The sequence below is a fragment of the Oncorhynchus keta genome, chromosome 29, assembly GCF_023373465.1.
Source record: "Oncorhynchus keta strain PuntledgeMale-10-30-2019 chromosome 29, Oket_V2, whole genome shotgun sequence".
NCBI classification, from domain to species: Eukaryota; Metazoa; Chordata; class Actinopteri; order Salmoniformes; family Salmonidae; genus Oncorhynchus; species Oncorhynchus keta.
This window is the reverse complement of record NC_068449.1, coordinates 47,836,108-47,859,784: the sequence shown is the minus strand read 5'-3', so window position 1 is coordinate 47,859,784 and position 23,677 is coordinate 47,836,108. Positions and strand designations below refer to the sequence as shown.

The 23,677-nt window shown below is 43.0% G+C and overlaps 1 protein-coding gene across 6 annotated transcripts in view; it reads right to left on the bottom strand.

Moving 5' to 3' along the window:
• LOC118361895 (zinc finger protein 8-like) overlaps positions 1-23,677 on the bottom strand; it is a 159,995-nt gene that overhangs the window by 76,174 nt on the left and 60,144 nt on the right. Inside the window, exons 1-4 of one of the 6 annotated variants that reach the window (XR_008085472.1) lie at positions 19,551-20,040; positions 13,622-13,752; positions 13,242-13,430; positions 5,739-5,903 (exon numbers count right to left, since the gene is read on the bottom strand). The exons of 3 other annotated variants lie outside the window; for them this stretch is intronic. Coding sequence is in view for 1 of the 3 variants with exons in the window: in XM_052485265.1 (XP_052341225.1) it covers positions 19,551-19,842 (292 nt within the window). In the remaining 2 variants the exon portion in view is untranslated. Of the gene's footprint in view, positions 1-5,738; positions 5,904-13,241; positions 13,431-13,621; positions 13,753-19,550; positions 20,041-23,677 lie in introns of those variants that run through there. 2 more of the 6 variants (XR_008085473.1, XM_052485265.1) reach the window with 2 other exon arrangements.

Genomic DNA, 23,677 nt, shown 5'->3' with positions numbered 1-23,677 from the left:
TAGGAGGAAACACCGTACACATGGCGACTGTGTCAGCATGCACTGCGCCCGGCTCTCCACAGGAGTCGCTAGTGCGCGATGGAACAAGGACATCCCTGTTGGCCAAAAACCTCCCCTAACCCAGACTACGCTGGCCCAATTGTGCGCCGCCCCATGGGTCTCCCGATAGAGCCTGGACTTGAACCCAGGATCTCTATCATGCTGGAGGGTCATGTCATGATGAGCCTGCAGGAAGGGTACCACATGAGGGAGGATGTCTTCTCTGTAAAGCACAGCGTTGCCTGCAATGACAACAAGCTCAGTCCGATGATGCTGTGACACACCGTCACAGACCATGACAGACCCTCCACCTCCAAATCGATTCCACTCCAGAGTACAGGCCTCGGTGTAACGCTCATTCCTTCGATGATAAATGCGAATCCGACCATCACCCCTGGTGAGAGAAAAACGCGACTCGTCAGTGAAGGGCACTTTTTGCCAGTCCTGTCTGGTCCAGCAACGGTGGGTTTGTGCCCATAGACAACGTTGTTGCCGGTGATGTCTGGTGAGGACCTGGCTTACAACAGGCCTACAAGCCCTCAGTCTAGCCTCTCTCAGCCTATTTCGGACAGTCTGAGCAACGATGGAGGGATTGTGCGTTCCTGGTGTAACTTGGTGCAGTTGTTGTTGCCATCCTGTACCTGTCCCGCAGGTGTGATTTTCGGATGTACCGATCCTGTGCAGGTTTTGTTACACGTGGTCTGCCACTGCGAAGACGATCAGCTGTCCGTCCTGTCTCCCTGTTGCGCTGTCTTAGGCGTCTCACAGTACAGACATTGCAATCTATTGCCCTGGCCACATCTGCAGTCCACATGCCTCCTTGCAGCATGTCTAAGGCACGTTCATGTAGATGAGCAGGGACCTTGGGCATCTTTCTTTTGGTGTTTTTCAGAGTCAGTAGAAAGGCGTCTTTAGTGTCCTAAGTTTTCATAACTGTTACCTTAATTGCCTACCGTCTGTAAGCTGTTAGTGTTTTAACGACCATTCCACAGGTGCATGTTCATTAATTGTTTATGGTTCATTGAACAAGCATGGGAAACAGTGTTTAAACCCTTTACAATGAAGATCTGTGAAGTTATTTGGATTTTTACGATTGATCTTTGAAAGACAGGGTCCTGAAAAAGGGCTGTTTCTTTTTTGTTGAGTTTATATAATATATAAATCAACAAATACCATACCATCTAAACCTACACTCACTAAAAACCACCACCCTTCTCCACTATTTAAAACAATTTCGTGCTACCTCAGGCCAACAGCCTGAAAGGATGGGACACCACCACTTAACACACCCTGTAACTCTTCTGATGTCAAGTCTTGCACACCCAAATATCTCTCTGAATCTGCCACCACCTCCATTTTCTGTGACTTTCCATCCCTACAGTACATTTGATAACCATTGCTGTAAATGCCAAAAATCCAATCTTACTGAAACATATATCACTTGTTGCCCTACCCCTCAGTACTGGTACAGATCTACTACTCACACCACTCTTCTAAGGATCCCTCCCCCTTGACCCATCTTCCTCTACTTTCTTCACTGCCTCAGCATATGACAACTTCTGCACTACTCTAACCCTGGAAACCTCAACCTGCCTCTCTCGCACCGGACATTTCTGATGCCCAGCCCCATGGGCACCCCTACAATTAACACATACCACTACCTTCCCCAATGCTACACATTCCTTTGTATAATGCCCTTCTGCACACTTCTAACATCTAGGAACCTCCCTCCTAGACTCTGCTGCCACTGCACTTAAGCTTGACACCTGTAACAACATAACGTATTTGGCACAAAAGCTTGTATGGGATAACTTACTAATTCTAACATCCCTTTGTCGGGCAAAGACACAACATCAAAACTCAAAAGGACAGACAGCGACTCTTCTGTTTCACCACTCACCCTCCCTGTTTGTGTTGCACCAAATGATGAGCATTATAAACACCGGGAATCTTCCCCTTCAGTTGGTCAACTTTCACATTTACCCCTACCCCAGTAATCACTCCTCTCACTGGCACCCTTCCTCGAGAGCAAAACAATTCACCTCTCTTGTCCCCATTCGTTTAACGTGGAGCGCCTGCTGCCTCTGACCAGCAGAAACACAAACAATTATCACAAGACCACTTTGCCATAGCCCTCACTGACTTTCATGCAATGTAAGCATGAGCTTGTCCGAGGACTTGACAACAGTTTAAATCCATTGGAGCACTGCGATTGGTTACCCAAAATCCTAGGGCGAGGCTAAGCGAAGGGTCAATTAGCTGACCGTCGGGGGAGAAAGGCCTCAACTTCAAAACTTTGTTCTCTTCATAGCAAAACTAGCTTAGCTTACCTCGCTGTACTCACTACTGCCCTTGTTTGTTGTGATTTAATGGCAAAGAAACAACCATATCAAATCCAGTGACAGTCAGTGCCATTTGAGAGGATTCTTTTTATGATCATGGCCTTTTCTATTACAACATATTGAATGACTGTCATTCGTATTTTATTCGTCCAGCTCAATGTAACAATCGACAGGTTTAGGATACTACCTGATACTCAAATTGTCTATATACCCATCATGAGGTTGCTACAATAGGTCAAGATAAAAATCTGAGTAATCCAGACAGTTGACACATTCAATACAGCCTTGCACACTCTTGCCTGCATCTAGATCTAGGGTGTAGTCATTAGTCCTACAGTTGCAAATGAGAGTTTCTATTGGACAAATTAAGGTATGGTTATCCCCGTTTCGTTCCGTTTGCTTCAGTTAAAAAAATGTTTTTCAACAGAATCGGCGGAATGAATACACCCCTGATCACTGCAAACACAGTTCCCTTTCATAGCAGCTACATACAAAAAAAGATGATAATTTGCTCAGTGTATAATTCCTACTATAATACCTACTCGCATCTTTGCGCTCTCGTCCTCGCAACTTTTCCCTTCGCTTGTGGACTTCAATGCACAACACAACAGCTGTATGTGACCAGACAAAAACATTTTTTCTCCAAACCTTTCCAAGCCAAACCTTCATTCCATAACTGCTAGACCGCTACACACAGCCTACATAGTTGTCACCTAACGTCATAGTCAACATAGCTAGCTACTATAACTTATGCGTTATTAAACCAGCTACGTTACAGTGTACAGCAAGCAGTTTAGCAGTTACACCGGCAGGCCCCGGTGGCAATACATTTATAAAACCAAAAGCTTACCTTGACTCAGAAGAGTTCCAGTGATAGCCTAGCTAACATAGTATCCCTTGCTGTTTGAGCCGGGTGTTTGAGTATGCTAAACTAGCTAGCTAGCTGCATTCGCTAGCGAGCTAGATAAGTGAAAGTGGAAAGAAATACAACTAAATATAACTAGCTCTCTCTCTCTTACTTCTCCCTAATTTTTTAAGAAATGAATTTGTTCAAAATTGTTCAGAGGGGCCTCCAGAGTGGCGCAATGGACTAAGGCACTGCATCGCAGTTCGAGCCCATGCTCCAGTTCGACTCCAGCCTCTGTCGCAGCCGGCCGCAACCTCGAGACGCATGGGGTGGTGCACAATTGGCCCAGCATCGTCTGGGTTAGTGGAGGGTTTGGCCGGCAGGGATGTCCTTGTCCCATCGCGCTCTAGCGACTACTGTGGCAGGCGGGGCGCATGCACGCGGACATGGTCCCCAGGTGTACGGTGTTTCCTCCGACACATTGGTGTGGCTGGCTTCCGGGTTAAGCGGGCATTATGTCAAGAAGCAGTGCGGCTTGGTTGGGTCGTGTTTCGTGTTGGTTGGGTCGTTTTCTTGTTTGGATCCCATGAAATTGGGGAGAAAAAGGGTTAAAAGTACAAAATTATTTAAATAAATAAATAATAACTGTTTAGAGGAGGACAGAAACTAGCTGTCCTCCGGCTACACCATGGTGCTACCCAAGAGAGTGCTGTTGAGGCTACTGTAGACCTTCATTGCAAAACAGTGTGTTTTAATCAATTATTTGGTGATATGTGAATATATTTGGTATAGTTATCTAAAAAAGGAGAAATTTTATTGTTTCACTATTTGTATTTTTATGAAATTCACTGAGGAAGGTCCTCTCCCTTCCCCCTCTGAGGAGCCTCCACTGATCAAAACACACCCTGAAGACAACTCTTGTTGCCTTCAGTCATGGCCGCTAGCATTGCGCATTGATGAAAAACAAGGCCAAATCAGGAAGTGCAGTCGCCCTTTTTGACTAAATCAATCAAGAGCTGGGCTCAGATCCACAAAGAGCCTCAGAATAGGAGTACTGATCTAGGATCTTTCCATATAATCTTATTCATTATGATCTAAAAGGCTAAATTGATCCTAGATCAACACTCCTAATCTTTTTGATATGGGACCTGACCTCATTTTTACATTTTTATTTCACCTTTATTTAGTTGAGAACAAGTTCTCATTTACAACTGAGACCTGGTCAAGATAAAGCAAAGCAGTGCAGCAAAAACAACAACACAGAGTTACACATGGAATAAACAAAAGTACAGTCAATAACACAATAGAAAAAAAAAAATAGAAAAATGTTTATACAGTGGGTGCAAATGTAGTAAGATTATGGAGGTAAGGAAATAAATAGGCCATAGTGGCAAAATAATGACAATTTAGCAAGAACATTGGAGTGATAGATGTGCAGATGATGATGTGCAAGTAGAGATACTGGGGTGCAAAAAGAGCAAAAATAAATAACAATTTGGGGAATGAGGTAGTTGGGTGGGCTATTTACAGATGGGCTGTGTACAGGTGCAGTGATCGGTAAGCTGCTCTGACAGCTGATGCTTAAAGTTAGTGAGGGAGAAATAAGTCTCCAGCTTCAGTGATTTTTGCCATTCGTTCCAGTCATTGGCAGCAGAGAAGTGGAAGGAAAGGCGGCCAAAGGAGGAATTGGCTTTGGGGATGACCAGTGAAATATACCTGCTGGAGCGTGTGCTACGGGTGGGTATTGCTATGGTGACCAGTGAGCTGAGATAAGGCAGGGCTTTACCTAGCAAAGACTTATAGATGACCTGGAGCCAGTGGGTTTGGCGACGAATATTAAGCGAGGCCCAGCCAACGAGAGCACACAGGTCGCAGTGGTGGGTAGTATATGGGGCTTTGGTGGAAAAACAGATGGCACTGTGATAGACTACATCCAATTTGCTGAGTAGAGTGTTGGAGACTATTTTGCAAATGACATCGCCGAAGTCAAGGATCGGTAGGATAGTCCGTTTTACGAGGGTATGTTTAGCAGCATGAGTGAAGGATGCTTTGTTGAGAAATAGGAAGCCGATTCTAGAAACAATTTTGGATTGGAGATGCTTAATGTGAGTCTGGAAGGAGAGTTTACAGTCTAACCAGACACCTAGGTATTTGTAGTTGTCCACATATTCTACGTCAGTACCGTCCAGAGTAGTGATACTAGTCAGGCGGGCGGGTGAGGGCAGCAATCGGTTGAAGAGTATGAATTTAATTTTACTACCATTTAAGAGCAGTTGGAGGCCACGGAAGGAGTGTTGTATGGCATTGAAGCTCGTCTGGAGGTTTGTTAACACAGTGTCCAAAGAAGGGGCAGAAGTATACACAATGGTGTCGTCTGCGTAGAGGTGAATCAGAAAATCACCAGCAGTAAGAGAGACATAATTTATATATACAGAGAAAAGAGTCGGCCCGAGAAATGAACCCTGTGGCACCCCCATAATACCATTCAGACAGTAGTTCAGTGGGCTCACCTCAGTAAAACTGTGTGCGGTCCTGTGCTGCTCAGCTAGTTCCTCTGTGGGTTCAAGAGGAGGTGGAGTCTTGTTGTCCTCCATGACCATGTTCCCCTCAGAGTTCCCCAGACCCTCCTCATACCCCTCCTCCTTGATCAGCAGCACCTTTGGAGCCTCCTCCTCCTGGAAGAGACAGATGATACAGATTATTGAGTCCTACACCGTATTTACAGGTGTCACGCCCTGGTCTAAGTATTTTGTGTTTTTCTTCATGTATTGGGTCAGGCCAGGGTGTGGCATGGAGTTTTTGTATTGTGGTGTGTTTTGTCTTGGGGTTTTGGTGTGTATGTATTTGGGATTGTAGCTAGTGGGGTTATCTAGCAAAGTCTATGGCTGTCTGGAGTGGTTCTCAATCAGAAGCAGGTGCTTATCGTTGTCTCTGATTGGGAACCATATTTAGGCAGCCATATTCTTTGGTTGTATTGTGGGTGATTGTCCTGAGTGTCTTGATGTCCTTAGTCTGTGTTAGTTTGCACCAGTTAAGGCTGTTTCGGTTTTCACTACATTTATTGTTTTGTAGAGTTTGTGTTTTGGATTTGTGTTACGTTGTGTGATTAAACATGGATCGCAATATACACGCTGCAGTTTGGTCCGACTCTCCTTCACCACATGAAAACTGTGACAGAATCACCCACCGTAAACGGACCAAGCAGCGTGTCAACAGGCAGGAGCAGCCCAAAGAGGAGCTGCGTATTAAGGATTTCTGGACATGGGAGGAAATCCTTGACGGGAGAGGACCCTGGGCTAAACCAGGGGAGTGTAGCCGTCCAAAGGTGCAGCAGGAAAAGAGGAAACAGGAGCAGCCCAAAGAGGAGTACAGTATGGACTATACTTCTTGGGAGGAGATGGACAGGTGGGCGGTCGACCCAGGGAGAGTGCCGGAGCCCGCCTGGGATTCGATGGAGCAGTGCGCGGAAGGTTACAGGAGAATGAGGTTGGCGAAGCAAGCACGACGGCGCGGACGGAAGCCCGGGAATCAGCCCCAAAAATTTATTGGGGGGGGCTTACAGGGAGTATGGCAACGCCAGGTAGGAGACCTGCGCAAACTCCCTGTGCTTACCGGGGGGCTAGAGAGACCGGGCAGGCACCGTGTTATGCAGTGGTGCGCACGGTGTCCCCAGTGCGGGTGCATAGCCCGGTGCGGTATATTCCAGCTCCGCGTATCGGCCGGGCTAGATTGAGCATCGAGCCAAATGCCATGAAGCCGGCTCTACACATCTGGTCCCCAGTGCATCTCCTTGGGCCGGCTTAAATGGCACCAGCCTTGCGCTCGGTGTCTCCGGTTCGCCTACATAGCCCAGTACGGGCTATTCCACCTCTCCGCACTGGCAGGGCGACCGAGAGTATTCAACCAGGTAAGGTTGGGCAGGCTCGGTGCTCAAGAGCTCCAGTGCGCCTGCACGGTCCGGTCTATCCAGTACCACCTCCACACCCCAGCCCTCCGGTAGCAGCTCCCCGCACCAGGCTTCCTGTGCGTATCCTCGGCCCAGTACCACCAGTGCCAGCACCACGCATCAGGCCTATAGTGCGCCTCGCCTCTCCTGCGCTGCTGGAGTCTCCCGCCTGTCCGGCGCCGCTGCTGGAGTCTCCCGCCTGTCCGGCGCCGCTGCCGGAGTCTCCCGCCTGTCCGGCGCCAGAGCCCCACAGCCCAGAGCCGCCAGAGCCCCTCTGCCCAGCGCCGCCAGTCTGCCCAGCGCCAGTCAGCCAGGATCCGCCAGTCAGCCAGGATCCGCCAGATCTGCTAGTCAGCCAGGATCCGCCAGAAGTGCCCGTCGGCCAGGATCCGCCAGTCAGCCAGGATCTGCCAGATCTGCTAGTCAGCCAGGATCCGCCAGTCAGCCAGGATCTGCCGGAACCACCAACAAGCCAGGATCTGGTAGATCCATCAACCTGCCTGAGCTTCCTCTCACTCCCGAGCTTCCTCTCACTCCCGAGCTTCCTCTCACTCCCGAGCTTCCTCTCACTCCCGAGCTTCCTCTCACTCCCGAGCTTTCTCTCACTCCCGAGCTTCCCCTCACTCCCGAGCTTCCCCTCAGTCCCGAGCTGTCCTTCAGTCCCGAGCTGTCCTTCAGTCCCGATCTGCTCCTCAGTCCAGTGGGGTTCTGGGTGAGGACTACTAGGCCATGGTCGGCGGCGAGGGTGGTCTATCCAGGGACGCGAGGAGAGGGGACTAAGACATTGACTGAGCGGGTTCCACGTCCCGCGCCGGAGCCGCCACCATGGACAGACGCCCACCCGGACCCTCCCTATTGTTTTGAGGTGCGTTCGGGCGTCCGCACCTTAGGGGGGTTCTGTCACGCCCTGGTCTAAGTATTTTGTGTTTTTCTTCATGTATTGGGTCAGGCCAGGGTGTGGCATGGAGTTTTTGTATTGTGGTGTGTTTTGTCTTGGGGTTTTGGTGTGTATGTATTTGGGATTGTAGCTAGTGGGGTTATCTAGCAAAGTCTATGGCTGTCTGGAGTGGTTCTCAATCAGAGGCAGGTGCTTATCGTTGTCTCTGATTGGGAACCATATTTAGGCAGCCATATTCTTTGGTTGTATTGTGGGTGATTGTCCTGAGTGTCTTGATGTCCTTAGTCTGTGTTAGTTTGCACCAGTTAAGGCTGTTTCGGTTTTCACTACGTTTATTGTTTTGTAGAGTTTGTGTTTTGGATTCGTGTTACGTTGTGTGATTAAACATGGATCGCAATATACACGCTGCAGTTTGGTCCGACTCTCCTTCATCACATGAAAACCGTGACAACAGGATTACTGAATTGTTGTTAAACCCATTATGGTGGACATAAATATGATGTTGTGGGTAAAAATAAGTACAAAGTCCTCATCAGTAAAACCTGGGGGAGGGTGCTGCAATTGTTTTCACCAAATGGGGGTGGTGGTCCTGGACAAATATCAAATCCTTCCACTAATACAGAACTATTAAAGGCCCAGTGCACTACTTTTGTTAATAAATAGTTTGTGTACAGTAGGTGTTTGTTAGTGTGGGGGTATATTTATTTATAGTTAAGTGTATATTGGTTATAAATCGCTGCTGGGTATATGCAGAATAGGGTGAGATCAGATGTGAGGTATATTAAAGAGTGACAATATAAGTCTTCAAATGAAAAGTCAAAATTTTGTGTTTATTAAAAGTGAACAAGTTTTAAATACACCATATGAAAACCACACATACAGGTCTCAACAAAAAATCTAAATAAACTTGATAAACTGCATACATTTTCTCATTAAAAGTGTCTCTAGAGAAAAAATTCTGTAGTGGAATGAAAGTATGATGTTCACAAATGCCTATTTCATTATAGCCTACACCAGTGGTTCTCAACTGGTTTTGCCTGGGGACAAATCTTACAATGACAATTGAGTCGCGACCCAATATTATGGACTGTTGATGATGATTACATTCTGTAATGTTGTATTGCCACTTGCTTTCTTGGGCTGGCTTCACTTGCAAAATAGACTGTCTCAACAGGCTACTATTGTGGTATTAAAGAAAGTAATTAGACAGCCATATTAACTGAGAAAAAAAATATTGTAAATTCAAGAGAATAAGCCATTTTAATTAGGAGACCAGTTCAGGAGTGGGGTGTAATACATTATCCGACTCAGAACATGACATTAACACCAGTCCAATAATGTTAATGAACAGCAACACATGCCAGTTTTTAAAATAGAAAAAACAGCAATCATTAGGAATTCTTAATCATCAATTACCATGTGAATAGTTTCACAACCTTAAAGTTTGATGAAAGGTAGAGGTCGGCCGATTCATCGGAATGGTCGATTAATTAGGGCCGATTTCAAGTTTTCATAACAATCAGAAATCTGTATTTTTGGGCGCCGATTTGACGATAAAAAAAATAAAATTATACCTTTATTTAACTAGGCAAGTCAGTTAAGAACACATTCTTATTTTCAATGACGGCCTAAGAACGATGGGTTAACTGCCTTGTTCAGGGGCAGAACGACAGATTTTCACCTTGTCAGCTCGGGGGATCCAATCTTGCAACCTTACAGTTAACTAGTCCAACGCAATAATGACCTGCCTCTCTCTCATTGCACTCCACAAGGAGACTGCCTGTACGCGAATGCAGTAAGCCATGGTAAGTTGCTAGCTAGCATTAAACTTATCTTATAAAAAACAATCAATCATAATCACTAGTTAACTATACGTGGTTGATGATATTACTAGATATTATCTAGCGTGTCCTGCATTGCATATAATCTGACTGAGCATAGAAGCATACAAGTATCTGACTGAGCGGTGGTAGGCAGAAGCAGGTGCGTAAACATTCATTCAATCAGCACTTTCGTGCGTTTTGCCAGCAGCTCTTCGTTGTGCGTCAAGCATTGCGCTGTTTACGATTTCAAGCCTATCAACTCCCGAGATGAGGCTGGTGTAACCGAAGTGAAATGGCTAGCTAGTTAGCGCGCGCTAATAGCGTTTCAAACGTCACTCGCTCTGAGCCTTCTAGTAGTTGTTCCCCTTGCTCTGCATGGGTAAAGGTGCTTTGATGGTGGCTGTTGTCGTTGTGTTGCTGGTTCAGGCCCAGGAAGGAGCGAGGAGAGGGATGGAAGCTATACTGTTACACTGGCAATACTAAAGTGCATATAAGAACATCCAATAGTCAAAGGTTAATGAAATACAAATGGTATAGAGGGAAATAGTCCTATAATTCCTATAATAACTACAACCTAAAACTTCTTACCTGGGAATATTGAAGACTCATGTTGAAAGGAACCACCAGCTTTCATATGTTCTCATGTTCTGAGCAAGGAACTGAAACGTTAGCTTTCTTACATAGCACATATTGCACTTTTACTTTCTTCTCCAACACTTTGTTTTTCCATTATTTAAACCAAATTGAACATGTTTCATTATTTACTTGAGGCTAAATTGATTTTATTGATGTATTATATTAAGTTAAAATAAGTGTTAATTCAGTATTGTTGTAGCTGTCATTATTCCCCCCCCAAAAAATCAGCATCGGCTTTTTTGGTCCTCCAATAATCGGTATCGGTATCGGCGTTGAAATATCATAATCGGTCGACCTCAAATTAAAGGTATACTTTTTTTTACCAGTTCAATAACATGTAATATGAATGTCAGAATTAATTAACAATAATAATTAACCTAGTGAACAATAACTCATTAACCTGTTTATTTATTGTGTGTGTGTGCGGGTGTGTGGCGTATCAGTGGGAAAGTTGGGGGTGTTTCTTCAGTTTGATAAGTTTATTGAAGTTCGGGGTAATGGTTGACAGGGCAACTCGGAGGTCATGCTGGCTGTCCAGGCTGTGATTGGGAGTCCCATAGGCCGGCGCACCGTTTGGCCCAGCGTCATCCTGGTTTGGCCAGGGTAGGCCATCATTGTAAATAAGAATTTGTTCTTAACTGACTTGCCTAGTTAAAAATAAAGGTTAAATGTTTTTTTTTTTATAAAAAAAAAAAATACAATTCAGTTTGTTGGCTTGTCTCTTATTCTCCTCCGGGAAGTAGTCGCAAAACTTTCCCGGCAGCTTGACAAGATGCTGTTTAATGTTTTTTTTCAGTGTGTCGCCGAGCGCTTTGTTGATCAGATTCTGAATCTCTAAATCAGCATTGGGAAACATGTCAATACTCCTGTTAGAAACATGATTTGACCAAACGGTAAGCTTCATATTGAAGGCATCCACTTTGTCCCTCGGTTCAAATCAATTGTGCCCCCTCCCTTGCATTGACAATTTGAGCGAATTCAGATGATCGAAACTATCTGCCAGGTAGGCAAACTGTGTGAGCCATTCCTTCCAATCGAAATATTTGTGCAGAGATTACTTGTTTTCCTAAAGAGACACAGCAATCTCGGCTCAAAGCTCATAAAAGCGACCCAACACTTTACCACTGGAAGCCAGCGGACCTCTGCATGATAAAGCACCTGCTGGTGCTCGCTCCCCATATCCCTGCAGAAGGACTGGTAACACCTTTTATTTTTGATATTGTTGACACACTTGATCACATCCTGGAGAGTGGCGTGGAGCTCAGACACCATATCCTTCGCTGCCAATGCCTCCCTGTGTCGGAAGCAGTGGTTCGGTACTCTCTTCAGGATTCGCTTTACTACTGGATATTTGTGCGACCCCCCCCCCCCAGTTGAGAATCCCTGGCCTACACAGTACAAACACAATATGTAACAGACTTTTTAGGCTTATATAGGCCTTTATATATCACAATGTCTGGATGCAATTTCTACCCAGAAAAATTCTACACTGAAATCTGTTACTCTCGTTATTCAAAATGCATCTGTAGATCTTTCTGCTGACAACATTGAAAATGTATCGTTGTCTAATGCAGGGTTTGATGTAAAAGTCAGAAGCTATCGAGTGGAATGGTTACTTTCTATGTTATAGTGGAGTGTTTTTTTCTGCTGGTGTATCCTCAGGTAGTTACTCTCTGACTGGCCTTTCTCCCGTGTGGACCTTCAGGTGCATCTTCAGATGGTGCTGGTGGGAGAATCTCTTCTCACACTGGGGGCAGCTGTAGGGCTTCTCTCCTGTGTGGACCCTCTGGTGCCTCTTCAGGTCACCAGTCTGGGCGAAACGCATGTGACACTGAGTACAGCTGAATGGTTTCACCCCTGTATGGACCCTTTGGTGCCTCTTTAGGCTGCTAGCATGGGCGAAGTGCATGTGACACTGGGTACAGCTGAAGGATTTCTCTCCTGTGTGGACCCTCTGGTGGATCTCCACCTTCTGGGAGCTGCTGAAGCCTTTGTTACAGAACATGCAGAGGAACCATTTTTCTTTACTATCACCTGATGTTGCTCCCCCTCCTCGAGCCTTGGCCCTTTGGTCCTTTGAGTTCAATAACTGATTGAAAAGGACACGGCTGTGTGAATTGGAAGGCTCCATCGACGTGGACAATGGGTCCCGATCCCTGAGCCTGTGTAAATGGGACTGGGTGGCGACATTTACATTTTTCTCTAAACTGTCCATGTAAACTAAGAAATCTCTGCCCTGTGAGTGTCCTTCTCCTAAGTGAGTCTCGTCTATATTCCATGTCAGAGGAGTGTCGTCCTCCACTTTCACAGTCACCTCATCTATGACCAGACCCTCCCCTTTCTTATCTAGGAACCCTTCAGAGTATACACTACTACTATACCGGTTCCAGTCCCCTCTAGACAGATCAGTCTGTGTCTCTAAACCCAAGGGCATGTTGCCATGGTCCATCTCTGTAGCGTAAGAACAAAACGGATCATTGCCAGTCTCTAACACGTCACCCGAGTCCCGATGGGAATGAACCATCCTAGGGCTCGGGTTACCGTAAAGTAAATACTCTGAGCTGGAAGCAGGAGGACAGCGCAGATGCTCCAGCTCTAGTCTCTCTGGGGCTGATCTGTGGTCAGATCCTGTGTGTAAGAGCCTGCGTGTTACAGTTAAAGTCTTTGTGTCTGTCTCTGACTTGAGGACGGCGTTCGGCGTTCCACTGACCTCCGTGATGCAGCGTTGGGTCCTGGGCTGCGGCGCTGTGGCGATGTCCTCTGTGGCTACAGGGGGCGCCACTCCCGCCGCTGCTCCAGTCTGGATGTCTCTGCTGTGTCGTGGGTCCTCCTCTCCTTCAATCCTCTTCTGCTTGACCAGAGACGATCCTCCAGGACCTGCAGTCTCTGCATCTGTAGACTGACACAAGACGAGAGGAGGTTATTATCGGTTCATGAGATTAATTGGATAACAAAGTCTCACAAGCTCCCCTAAGGCAGATAAATAAGGATGTACATGTAAGCAAGTAAATAGCTGAGGGGAGCCTTTCTGAAATAAACAGGCCACATTTGATGTAGTGTAATTTGTTTATGTTACACTATGACACTAACCTCTATCACAATAACATGCTGGGTTGAGGTTCCACTCTCCTCATCTATAGCTATGGGTTGGTCATCTCTCCATGTATTTTGTCCCGCTGGCTTCACAAAGCTCCTGTGGCCTCCAGTGAGATGTCCTTCACCTACGAGAGTGATTGGGGGAAAGAGGGTGCTTAAGTTAAGTACGACTGTCAATGCTCAATGATATATTGTACACTATTGACACCGTCTACAATTGGCAACAATGTTATCAGGGCTGGACAACCACATCTGGGGATCTGGGGCACCTACAGTGGGCTCTGAAATTATTGACACCCTTGATAAAGATGAGCAAAATAAATCATTGAAATACTGAGCAACATTGTATGCAAAACAAATTGGGGAAATGATATTATATTATACTAATACAATTGCTCAGTGAACAATATTTTGTTTCACACCCATTTTTAAATACTTTCAATACCTTAATGGCACCGATACTTTTTCTAAAATGCTTTATGAGTTGGAGAACACATTGGGAGGAATCTTACACCATTCCTACATACAGAATCCTTCCAGATCCTTGATATCCTTTGTCTGCGCTTATGGACTGCCCTCTTCAATTCAAACCACAGATTTTCAATGGGTTTCAAATCCAGAGACTGAGATGGTCATTGCAAAATTTTTATTTTGTGGCCAACTAACCATTTATTTGTGGATTTTGATGAGTGCTGGATGATTCACTTGCCGCCAAGTTTCAGCCTCTTGGCAGAGGCAACCGGATTTTGGACTAAAATCCTGGTACTGGGTCATGATGCCGTTGATATTAACAAGGGCCCCAGGACCAGTGGAAGCAAAATAGCCCCATAACATCAAAGATCCAACACCATATTTTACAGTAGGTATGGGGTTGTTTTCTGCTCATTTCAACACCAAATCCACCACTTAACCAGCATGGCTAGCACAGCATTCTGCAGTGATACGCCATCCCATCTGGTCTGCGCTTAGTGGGATTATCATTTGTTTTTCAACAGGACAATGACCCAACACACCTCCAAGCTGTGTAAGGGCTATTTGACCAAGAAGGAGAGTGATGGAGTGCTGCATCAGATTGACCTGGCTTCCACAATCACCCGGCTTCTACCCAAGTGAGATGGTTTGGGATAAGTTGGACCGCAGAGTGAAGGAAAAGCAACCAACAAGTGCGCAGAATATGTGGGAACTCCTTCAAGACTGTTGGAAAAGCATTCCAGGTGAAGCTGGTTGAGAGAATGCCAAGAGTGTGCAGAGCTGTCAGCAAGGCAAAGGGTGGCTACTTTGAAGAATCTAAAATATATTTGGATTTGTTTAACACTTTTTTCGATACCACATGTTTCCATGTGTTATTTCATAGTTTTGATGTCTTCACTATTATTCTACAATGTAGAAAATAGTCAAAAATAAAGAAAAACCCTGGAATGAGTAGTGTGTCAACTTTTGACTGATAATGTATATCAAACAATTGGATCCAAAAATCTGAGCAGGTGGGGCTGACATGCTTATAGCGTTGCTAGGACTTTCTAAATATGTGCATAAATGTATACTATTGCACTGTTAATATTTCTATTCATATGATCTATTGTTGTTATTTATATTTTTTTTATGACTTTCCATATTATTTGGTTAGTTCTCTTTAAAAAGCACCCTCGTAGATATGCAATAGACCTACCATGCTTTGAATGTGTCATAGTGAAGGGTGGCAGTACTGAATTGTTTTCATGGGACTGCCCATATTTCCCTCTGGCCTACGCAAATTGGTGGCCAAGGATTTGCCTTAGGACGCAAAGGTGCGTCATAAGTCAGGGAGATGGTCTGGTGGTCTTGGGCCTAGATATGGGGGAGGTTTTAGTGGGTGAAATATGAGGACAATTGGAGGTTTACAAAGTTGCAGCTACAGTATGCTTAACAGTGCAAATATTACAGTACAGCTTTTTGGACACTTAATCAACCTGGTGCTTTTGAATGGTAAGTTTACAAACAAGTATAGCCAATTACAATTGCAATGGCTGAGCAGATCATAAAAAAAGAAGATACATTTCTACCTGGCTAAAAGAGAAAGAATATAATATATATTGTTTACAGGAAACTCACGACAAATATAGATGAGACTGGGAGGGAGAAATATTTTCGTCATGGGCAAAGAAACTCAAAAGGGGTGATTATACTAATTAATAAAAAAATGTAATCCGATTGTTCACACTGGGCAAACAGATCCTCGGGGAAGGTGGATTATTTTAAATACGCTACTGGACCAAAAACAGATATGGCTAATTAATGTATATGGGCCAAATAATGATGATCCACAGTTCATCGAAAATATATATTATAATCTATTGAGCTCACAAGCAACAAATTAATATATTATTATGGTGGGAGATTATAATACGGTTTTAAGTACATCAATGTAAAGGAAATCGCACTATAAACTATCACCCTCAAGCACGTAAGGAGATCACAAATATCATGGCTCAATTAGAACTAGTGGATATTGTGGTCCTTCTGTGGCTCAGTTGGTAGAGCATGGCGCTTGTAACGCCAGGGTAGTGGGTTCGATTCCCGGGACCACCCATACGTAGAATGTATGCACACATGACTGTAAGTCGCTTTGGATAAAAGCGTCAGCTAAATGGCATATATTATTATTATTATTATGGAGGCTGAAAAACCCTGACCTTGTGAGATATACACGGAGGAGGTTTAATCAAGCTAGCCGTCTGGATTTCTTCCTGGTCTCATTCATCCTGGCATCAAAAGTTTTAAAAAGTATTAAAAGGAGACAGAACGCGATCGGACCACCATCTAATTGGCCTCCATATAACTCTTACAGAATTTCCACGTGGACAGGGATATGGGAAATGTCATCAAAGTCTATTGGAAGACAATTTATTCTTAATTAACTAAGAGAAAATCATTCAGAATTTACTTTTTTCTGCACAACAGAAGATCCCCTTATTGTATGGGTCACTTTTAAATGTACTTTTAGAGGCCATTCAATACAATACAAATCAAAAGCAGTTTAGCTCAAAGGAGATTAGACTAATAAGGAAATAGTGGAAATAACAGTGCAGGTAGATGGTAATGGAAACTGTATTATAGAGGTACAAAATAGGTTAGAGGAAAAACAAAAAAAGAATTTGGGGTACTTATTCTAGAACATTATTCAAGAACAATCAAGAGTAATGTATTATAAAAAATAAAGCGAATTGGATGAAAAATTGTGAAAAATGCACAAACGTTTTATTGAATCTTCAACATAGAAATGCTACAAAAAAGAATTTACAGAAACTCATTACAAATGGAGTCATCCATGATTCACCAAATTATATTTTGAAAGAAGCTAAATCTTTGAAACATATGTTTTATTTTTGTATTTTTTTCAGTCTCCTCCATTTCCACTGAATGATGTTAACTATAAGGATTTCTTTCCTAATAATAATGTAAAATTAACAAATTTACAGAAAGACCTGTGCGAAGGCCAATGTACAAAGGAGGAACTGTTTAAGGCAATTAAATATTTTCAATCTGGAAAAACACCAGGGCTTGATGGTATACAAGTAGAAGTACATCAGACCTTTTTGATGTACTCAAAGATCCATTATTAGCGTGTTTTAATTCATCCTATAAAAATTGTAGACTTTCAGGTACTCAACAAGGTCTGATTTTATTACTACTAAAACAGGACCCAGGTGATAAGTATAAAGATCCAGTCCATTTTAAAAAATGGAGGCCTCTTACACGAAAATCCTGCCGAAATGCATTGCACATAGAATAAAAAACTATTTTACCAGATATTGTTCATCCCGATCAGACATGTTTTTTACATGGACGATATATTGGAGATAATATACGACAATTACTTGAAACAACATGATGAAACATCAAAGATATCAGGCTTGGTCTTCATAGCAAATTTTGAAAAGGCGTTTGATAAAGCACGACTAGAATTTATATATCTATATATATATTTCGGTGAATCTCTTATACAATGGGTTAAAGTTATGTACAGGAACCCCAGATGTAAAATAGTCTGGCTACTTCTCAAAAAGTATTGAGCTTTTAAGAGAAGTAAAACAAGACTACCTGTTTGTTTCCATATCTATATACTACAGTATCTCAGCAGCGCTTCCCTTCCTCTTTTTTCTACACATTTACTCATGCTCTTATGTTGATTCAATTTAAGTCCAGGTTACATTTTGTAACATCAAGAGTAATGCAGTCATCTCCTGATAAATGAGTGAGTGAATGCATATGTTTATGTACATAATGCATTTACTTGAACGCAGACTCAGTGATATGACGTGACCACACGCAGTAGTGTGAACCACCCTCCAAGATCCCACTTTTCATTACATTATCTACAGCTACTGTTATTGTCATGTTGGTTAATCTAATCTGCAAAGAACTTGTGCTTGCCATTTCATCCTTGGGCACAGTGAGATACACAGATGCGCTACATACACTACCACTGCAAACACTCCAAGAGTGAAGAGAGCAGCTGTGTTTCTGGATTTTGCCATCTCCTTCTTCAAGTCCCCCTTTGGTCACTGGCTGCCTGTCGAGGGCAAGTGACGGGCAGAACCACCCATAGCACCCACCTCCTTTCTATCCCACATGCCAGAATAGAGAGATGGCAACAACAACAAAAATCACCCAGACTCTATTTCTGCAAACTCTGAGGATCTCCCTCTTCTCATATGATGTACTTTACTTCTCATTCATACCTTTATTTTCTCAACTAAATGGTGTTTTATTGTTTATGTTTCGATGTTAGCCTATACCCATATATTTCAGTCTACAACTGCCACGTGGGTCTATTAGATCAAATAAACAAGTGCACGACACATCTGTTCCACAAAAATTGAAACCTTTTTTCATTTTTCAATCTTATTTACTGACAGGTTGGTTTTCACAAGTTGTTCATTTAATTAATCAATTAGGTCAATTCATTGTTGTAAATCCCTTTTTGGTATTTGTGAGTTCAACATTATTCAACTGTTTGTTATGTCCTGTATTACATTCAACCACAAGTGCACTACTGTAGTACTGAGCTATGACATGTGGTGGAGGAAGGGAGACAGGAAAGGAATAACAATAGTAATATGACTAATGAAAGCATACTTTTAAGACAAGACAAGAGGAGGGAAGCTCAAAATAAAAACATGCCAGCCAGATGAGCCAGTGTATGAACTGAATTGCACATGAATGAATTGACAATAGCTGCATAGGCGCTCACTTGGTGATCTGAAAGCTAAGTTAATGTGCAGAGTTTCCACTTTTTTGTTGTTGTTGCCATTTTGAATCGTAGAAACTCGTTTTAGCAGCATAATTGTCACGGGAAATCAGCTTTGTTTACATACCGGTTTTGTCTGTAATGATCTCCAAAATTGGACGCATTAGTTCATCACACCATTGATACAGTAACGGACGCTAACAACTAATTGAATCCTATTGTGGCGCAGAGATGGACACATTTTGGTAAGTGGACAGTATTTGTCATGACAGGCCATCAATCTTAAAAGTTATTTTTGGAGGGGTTGGGGGCGCCCAGGGCAGTTGTCAGTTCGGTAATCGGCCTTGGATGTAAGGTAATACTACTCATTACTTATTGATATACTATTTATTTATTATGTTCCATGCATCACATTATTTTAATTGAGTGTGACAATAGGAAAAACAGTAAATCAAGAATCTGGGTAGAATTTTATATTGTGTCTTTGTGCAAAAATAATTTGCTCTTAAATTACCGTCCAGGTAAAATAAAAATTGCACGATAGCTAGCTACCTAACTAAGTATTCAGGGGAAGTATTGCATACTACGAACCAAAAACTGACCAAGAACCATATCTGGGAAACACATCTCAACACATGCGCATATTGTAACAGGGCGACAGGTTCCGCAGCCTTGGCCATCTGCTAAATGTACCTCTTGTCATTCCTCTGTATCGGTCGAGGACCTTGACACTATTCGGACTGGCGAGAACGCGCTCTCGCGTTGTCCTCTCTGCACGCTCCCGTGCCACCTTCAGTTCCAGTTGCTGTAGTTTCCTCCGCAATGTCCTATTTTCTTTCTGGCTTTGAGTTATTTCCAAACGAAACACTGCATAGTCGTCGTCTACGAGTTTACATATGTCTGCCACGGCTGAATTCGCTAACACCTCCATGATGGAGGCTATTTGAGTGTGAAAAACCATAACGTTACTGTTACAGTTAGCCATTGTTAGCAAACGTTAAACAGATAACATCTATCAGCTAAATTCTGTCTCCAACGCGAATTAAACACTACCTGGAGTGAGAATATGATGCTGAGCAGTTAAATGAGACATATTTTGAGTTCCAGGGTAATAATAAATGTCTAAATAACAATAATAAAAACGCTAACGTGGAAACTGTTTCTCAGGCACTGGTCACTTCCGTTTACACTGAAGAGAAATTATCTTATTGGTTGGCGTCATAGCCCAAAGGGTGTGGTTAAATTGAAAAAGTATGCGCTCTATTCTTTTAAATACGGTACTGCTTATTACATCAAGTCTCCGATGATCGTTATCTTTCAAGCTGAGAGCAGACTTGTTTAGAAAGAATACAGTAGAAAATACTGACTTAATTCCATTTACATCACCTCAGTATTTGAATTTATTACGGATCCCTATTGGCAGCCGCTACTCTTCCTGGGGTCCGGCAAATTTAGGGCAAATATACAATTTAAAAAACATGACAATACATTCATAACAGATTTCACAACACACTAAGTGTGTGCCCCCAGGCCCACACTGTGTGTGTATGCATATGTCTGTGCCTATGTTTGTGTTGCTTCTGAGTTCCTACTGTTGCATAAGGTGTTAAAAATATATACAGTGCCTTGCGAAAGTATTCGGCCCCCTTGAACTTTGCGACCTTTTGCCACATTTCAGGCTTCAAACATAAAGATATAAAACTGTATTTTTTTGTGAAGAATCAACAACAAGTGGGACACAATCATGAAGTGGAACGACATTTATTGGATTTTCAAACATTTTTAACAAATCAAAAACTGAAAAATTGGGCGTGCAAAATTATTCAGCCCCCTTAATAATACTTTGTAGCGCCACCTTTTGCTGGGATTACAGCTGTAAGTCGCTTGGGGTATGTCTCTATCAGTTTTGCACATCGAGAGACTGAATTTTTTTCCCATTCCTCCTTGCAAAACAGCTCGAGCTCAGTGAGGTTGGATGGAGAGCATTTGTGAACAGCAGTTTTCAGTTCTTTCCACAGATTCTCGATTGGATTCAGGTCTGGACTTTGACTTGGCCATTCTAACACCTGGATATGTTTATTTTTGAACCATTCCATTGTAGATTTTGCTTTATGTTTTGGATCATTGTCTTGTTGGAAGACAAATCTCCGTCCCAGTCTCAGGTCTTTTGCAGACTCCATCAGGTTTTCTTCCAGAATGGTCCTGTATTTGGCTCCATCCATCTTCCCATCAATTTTAACCATCTTCCCTGTCCCTGCTGAAGAAAAGCAGGCCCAAACCATGATGCTGCCACCACCATGTTTGACAGTGGGGATGTTGTGTTCAGGGTGATGAGCTGTGTTGCTTTTACGCCAAACATAACGTTTTGCATTGTTGCCAAAAAGTTCAATTTTGTTTTCATCTGACCAGAGCACCTTCTTCCACATGTTTGGTGTCTCCCAGGTGGCTTGTGGCAAACTTGAAACAACACTTTTTATGGATATCTTTAAGAAATGGCTTTCTTCTTGCCACTCTTCCATAAAGGCCAGATTTGTGCAATATACGACTGATTGTTGTCCTATGGACAGAGTCTCCCACCTCAGCTGTAGATCTCTGCAGTTCATCCAGAGTGTTCATGGGCCTCTTGGCTGCATCTCTGATCAGTCTTCTCCTTGTATGAGCTGAAAGTTTAGAGGGACGGCCAGGTCTTGGTAGATTTGCAGTGGTCTGATACTCCTTCCATTTCAATATTATTAATTTTGCACGCCCAAGCTTCTTCACAGGTACCTGGACCTGCCTGGTGTGTTCCTTGTTCTTCATTTTTCAGTTTTTGATTTGTTAAAAAAGTTTGAAATATCCAATAAATGTCGTTCCACTTCATGATTGTGTCCCACTTGTTGTTGATTCTACACAAAAAAATACAGTTTTATATCTTTATGTTTGAAGCCTGAAATGTGTCAAAAGGTCGCAAAGTTCAAGGGGGCCGAATACTTTCGCAAGGCACTGTATTGACACAAACCGGTGCGCCTGGCACCCACTATCTCAATTGTCTCAAGGCTTAAAAATTATTAGGTTTTGTACACTCAATGTATATAGATAATGGTGTGTGTACAATGCATTCAGAAAGTATTCAGACCCCTTCCATTTTCCACATTTTGTTATGTTACAGCCTTACTCTAAAATGGATTAAATACAATTTTACCTCAATCTACACACAATACATAATGACAAAGTGAAAACAGGTTTTTAGAAATGTTTGTCAATTTATTACAAATAAAAAACAGATACCTAATTTGCATAAGTATTCAGACTCTTTGCTATAAGACTCAAAATGGAGCTTAGTTGCATACTGTTTCCATTGATCATCCTTGAGATGTTTCTACAACTTGGAGTCCACCTGTGGTAAATTCAATTTATTGGACCTGATTTGGAAAGGCACACACGTCTATACAGTTGAAGTCAGAAGTTTACATACACCTTAGCAAAATACATTTAAACTGAGTTTTTCACAATTCCTGACATTTAATCCAAGTAAAGTTTCCCTGTCTAAGTCAGTTAGGATCACCACTTTATTTTAAGAATGTGAAATGTCAGAATAATAGTAGAGAATGATTTATTTCAGCTTTTATTTCTTTCATCACATTCCCAATGGGTCAGAAGTTTACATACACTCACTTAGTATTTGGTAGCATTGCCTTTAAATTGTTGAACTTGAGTCAAATGTTTTTGGGTTGCCTTCCACAAGCTTCCCACAATAAGTTGTGTGAATTTTGGCCCATTCCTCCTGACAGAGCTGGTGTAATTGAGTCAGGTTTGTAGGCATCGTTGCTCGCACACGCCTTTTCAGTTCTGCCCACACATCTTCTATAGGATTGAGGGGTCAGGGCTTTGATGGCCACTCCAATACCTTGACTTTGTTGTCCTTAAGCCATTTTGCCACAACTTTGGAAGTATGCTTGGGATCTTTGTCCATTTGGAAGACCCATTTGCGACCATGCTTTAAGTTCCTGACTGATGTCTTGAGATGTTGCTTCAATATATCCACATAATTTTTCTGCCTCATGATGCTATCTATTTTGTGAAGTGCACTAGTCCCTCCTGCAGCAAAGCACCCCCACAACATGACGCAGCCACCCCCGTGATTCACTGTTGAGATGGTGTTCTTCAGCTTGCAAGCCTCCCCCTTTTTCCTCCAAACATAACGATGGTCATTATGGCCAAACAGTTCTATTTTTGTTTCATCAGACCAGAGGGCATTTCTACAAAAAGTATGATCTTTGTCCCCATGTGCAGTTGCAAACTAGTCTGCCTTTTTTTGGCGGTTTTGGAGCAGTGGCTTCTTCCTTGCTGAGCAGCCTTTCAGGTTATGTCGATATAGGACTTGTTTTACTATGGATATTGATACTTTTGTACCGGTTTCCACCAGCATCTTCACAAGGTCCTTGCTGTTGTTCTGGGATTGATTTGCACTTTTCACACCAAAGTACATTCATCTCAAGGAGACAGAACGTGTCTCCTTCCTGAGCGGTATGACAGCTGAGTGGTCCCATGGTGTTTATACTTGCATACTATTGTTTGTACAGGTGAATGTGGTACCTTCAGCCATTTGGAAATTGCTCCCAGAGATAAACCAGACTTGTGGAGGTCTACAATTTCTTTCTGCGGTCTTGGCTTATTTCTTTTCCCATGATGTCAAGCAAAGAGGCACTGTGTTTGAAGGTAGGCCTTGAAATACATCCACAGGTACACCTCCAATTGACTCAAATGATGTCAATTAGCCTATCAGAATCTTCTAAAGCCTGTTTAAAGGCACAGTCAACTTAGTGTATGTAAACCTCTGA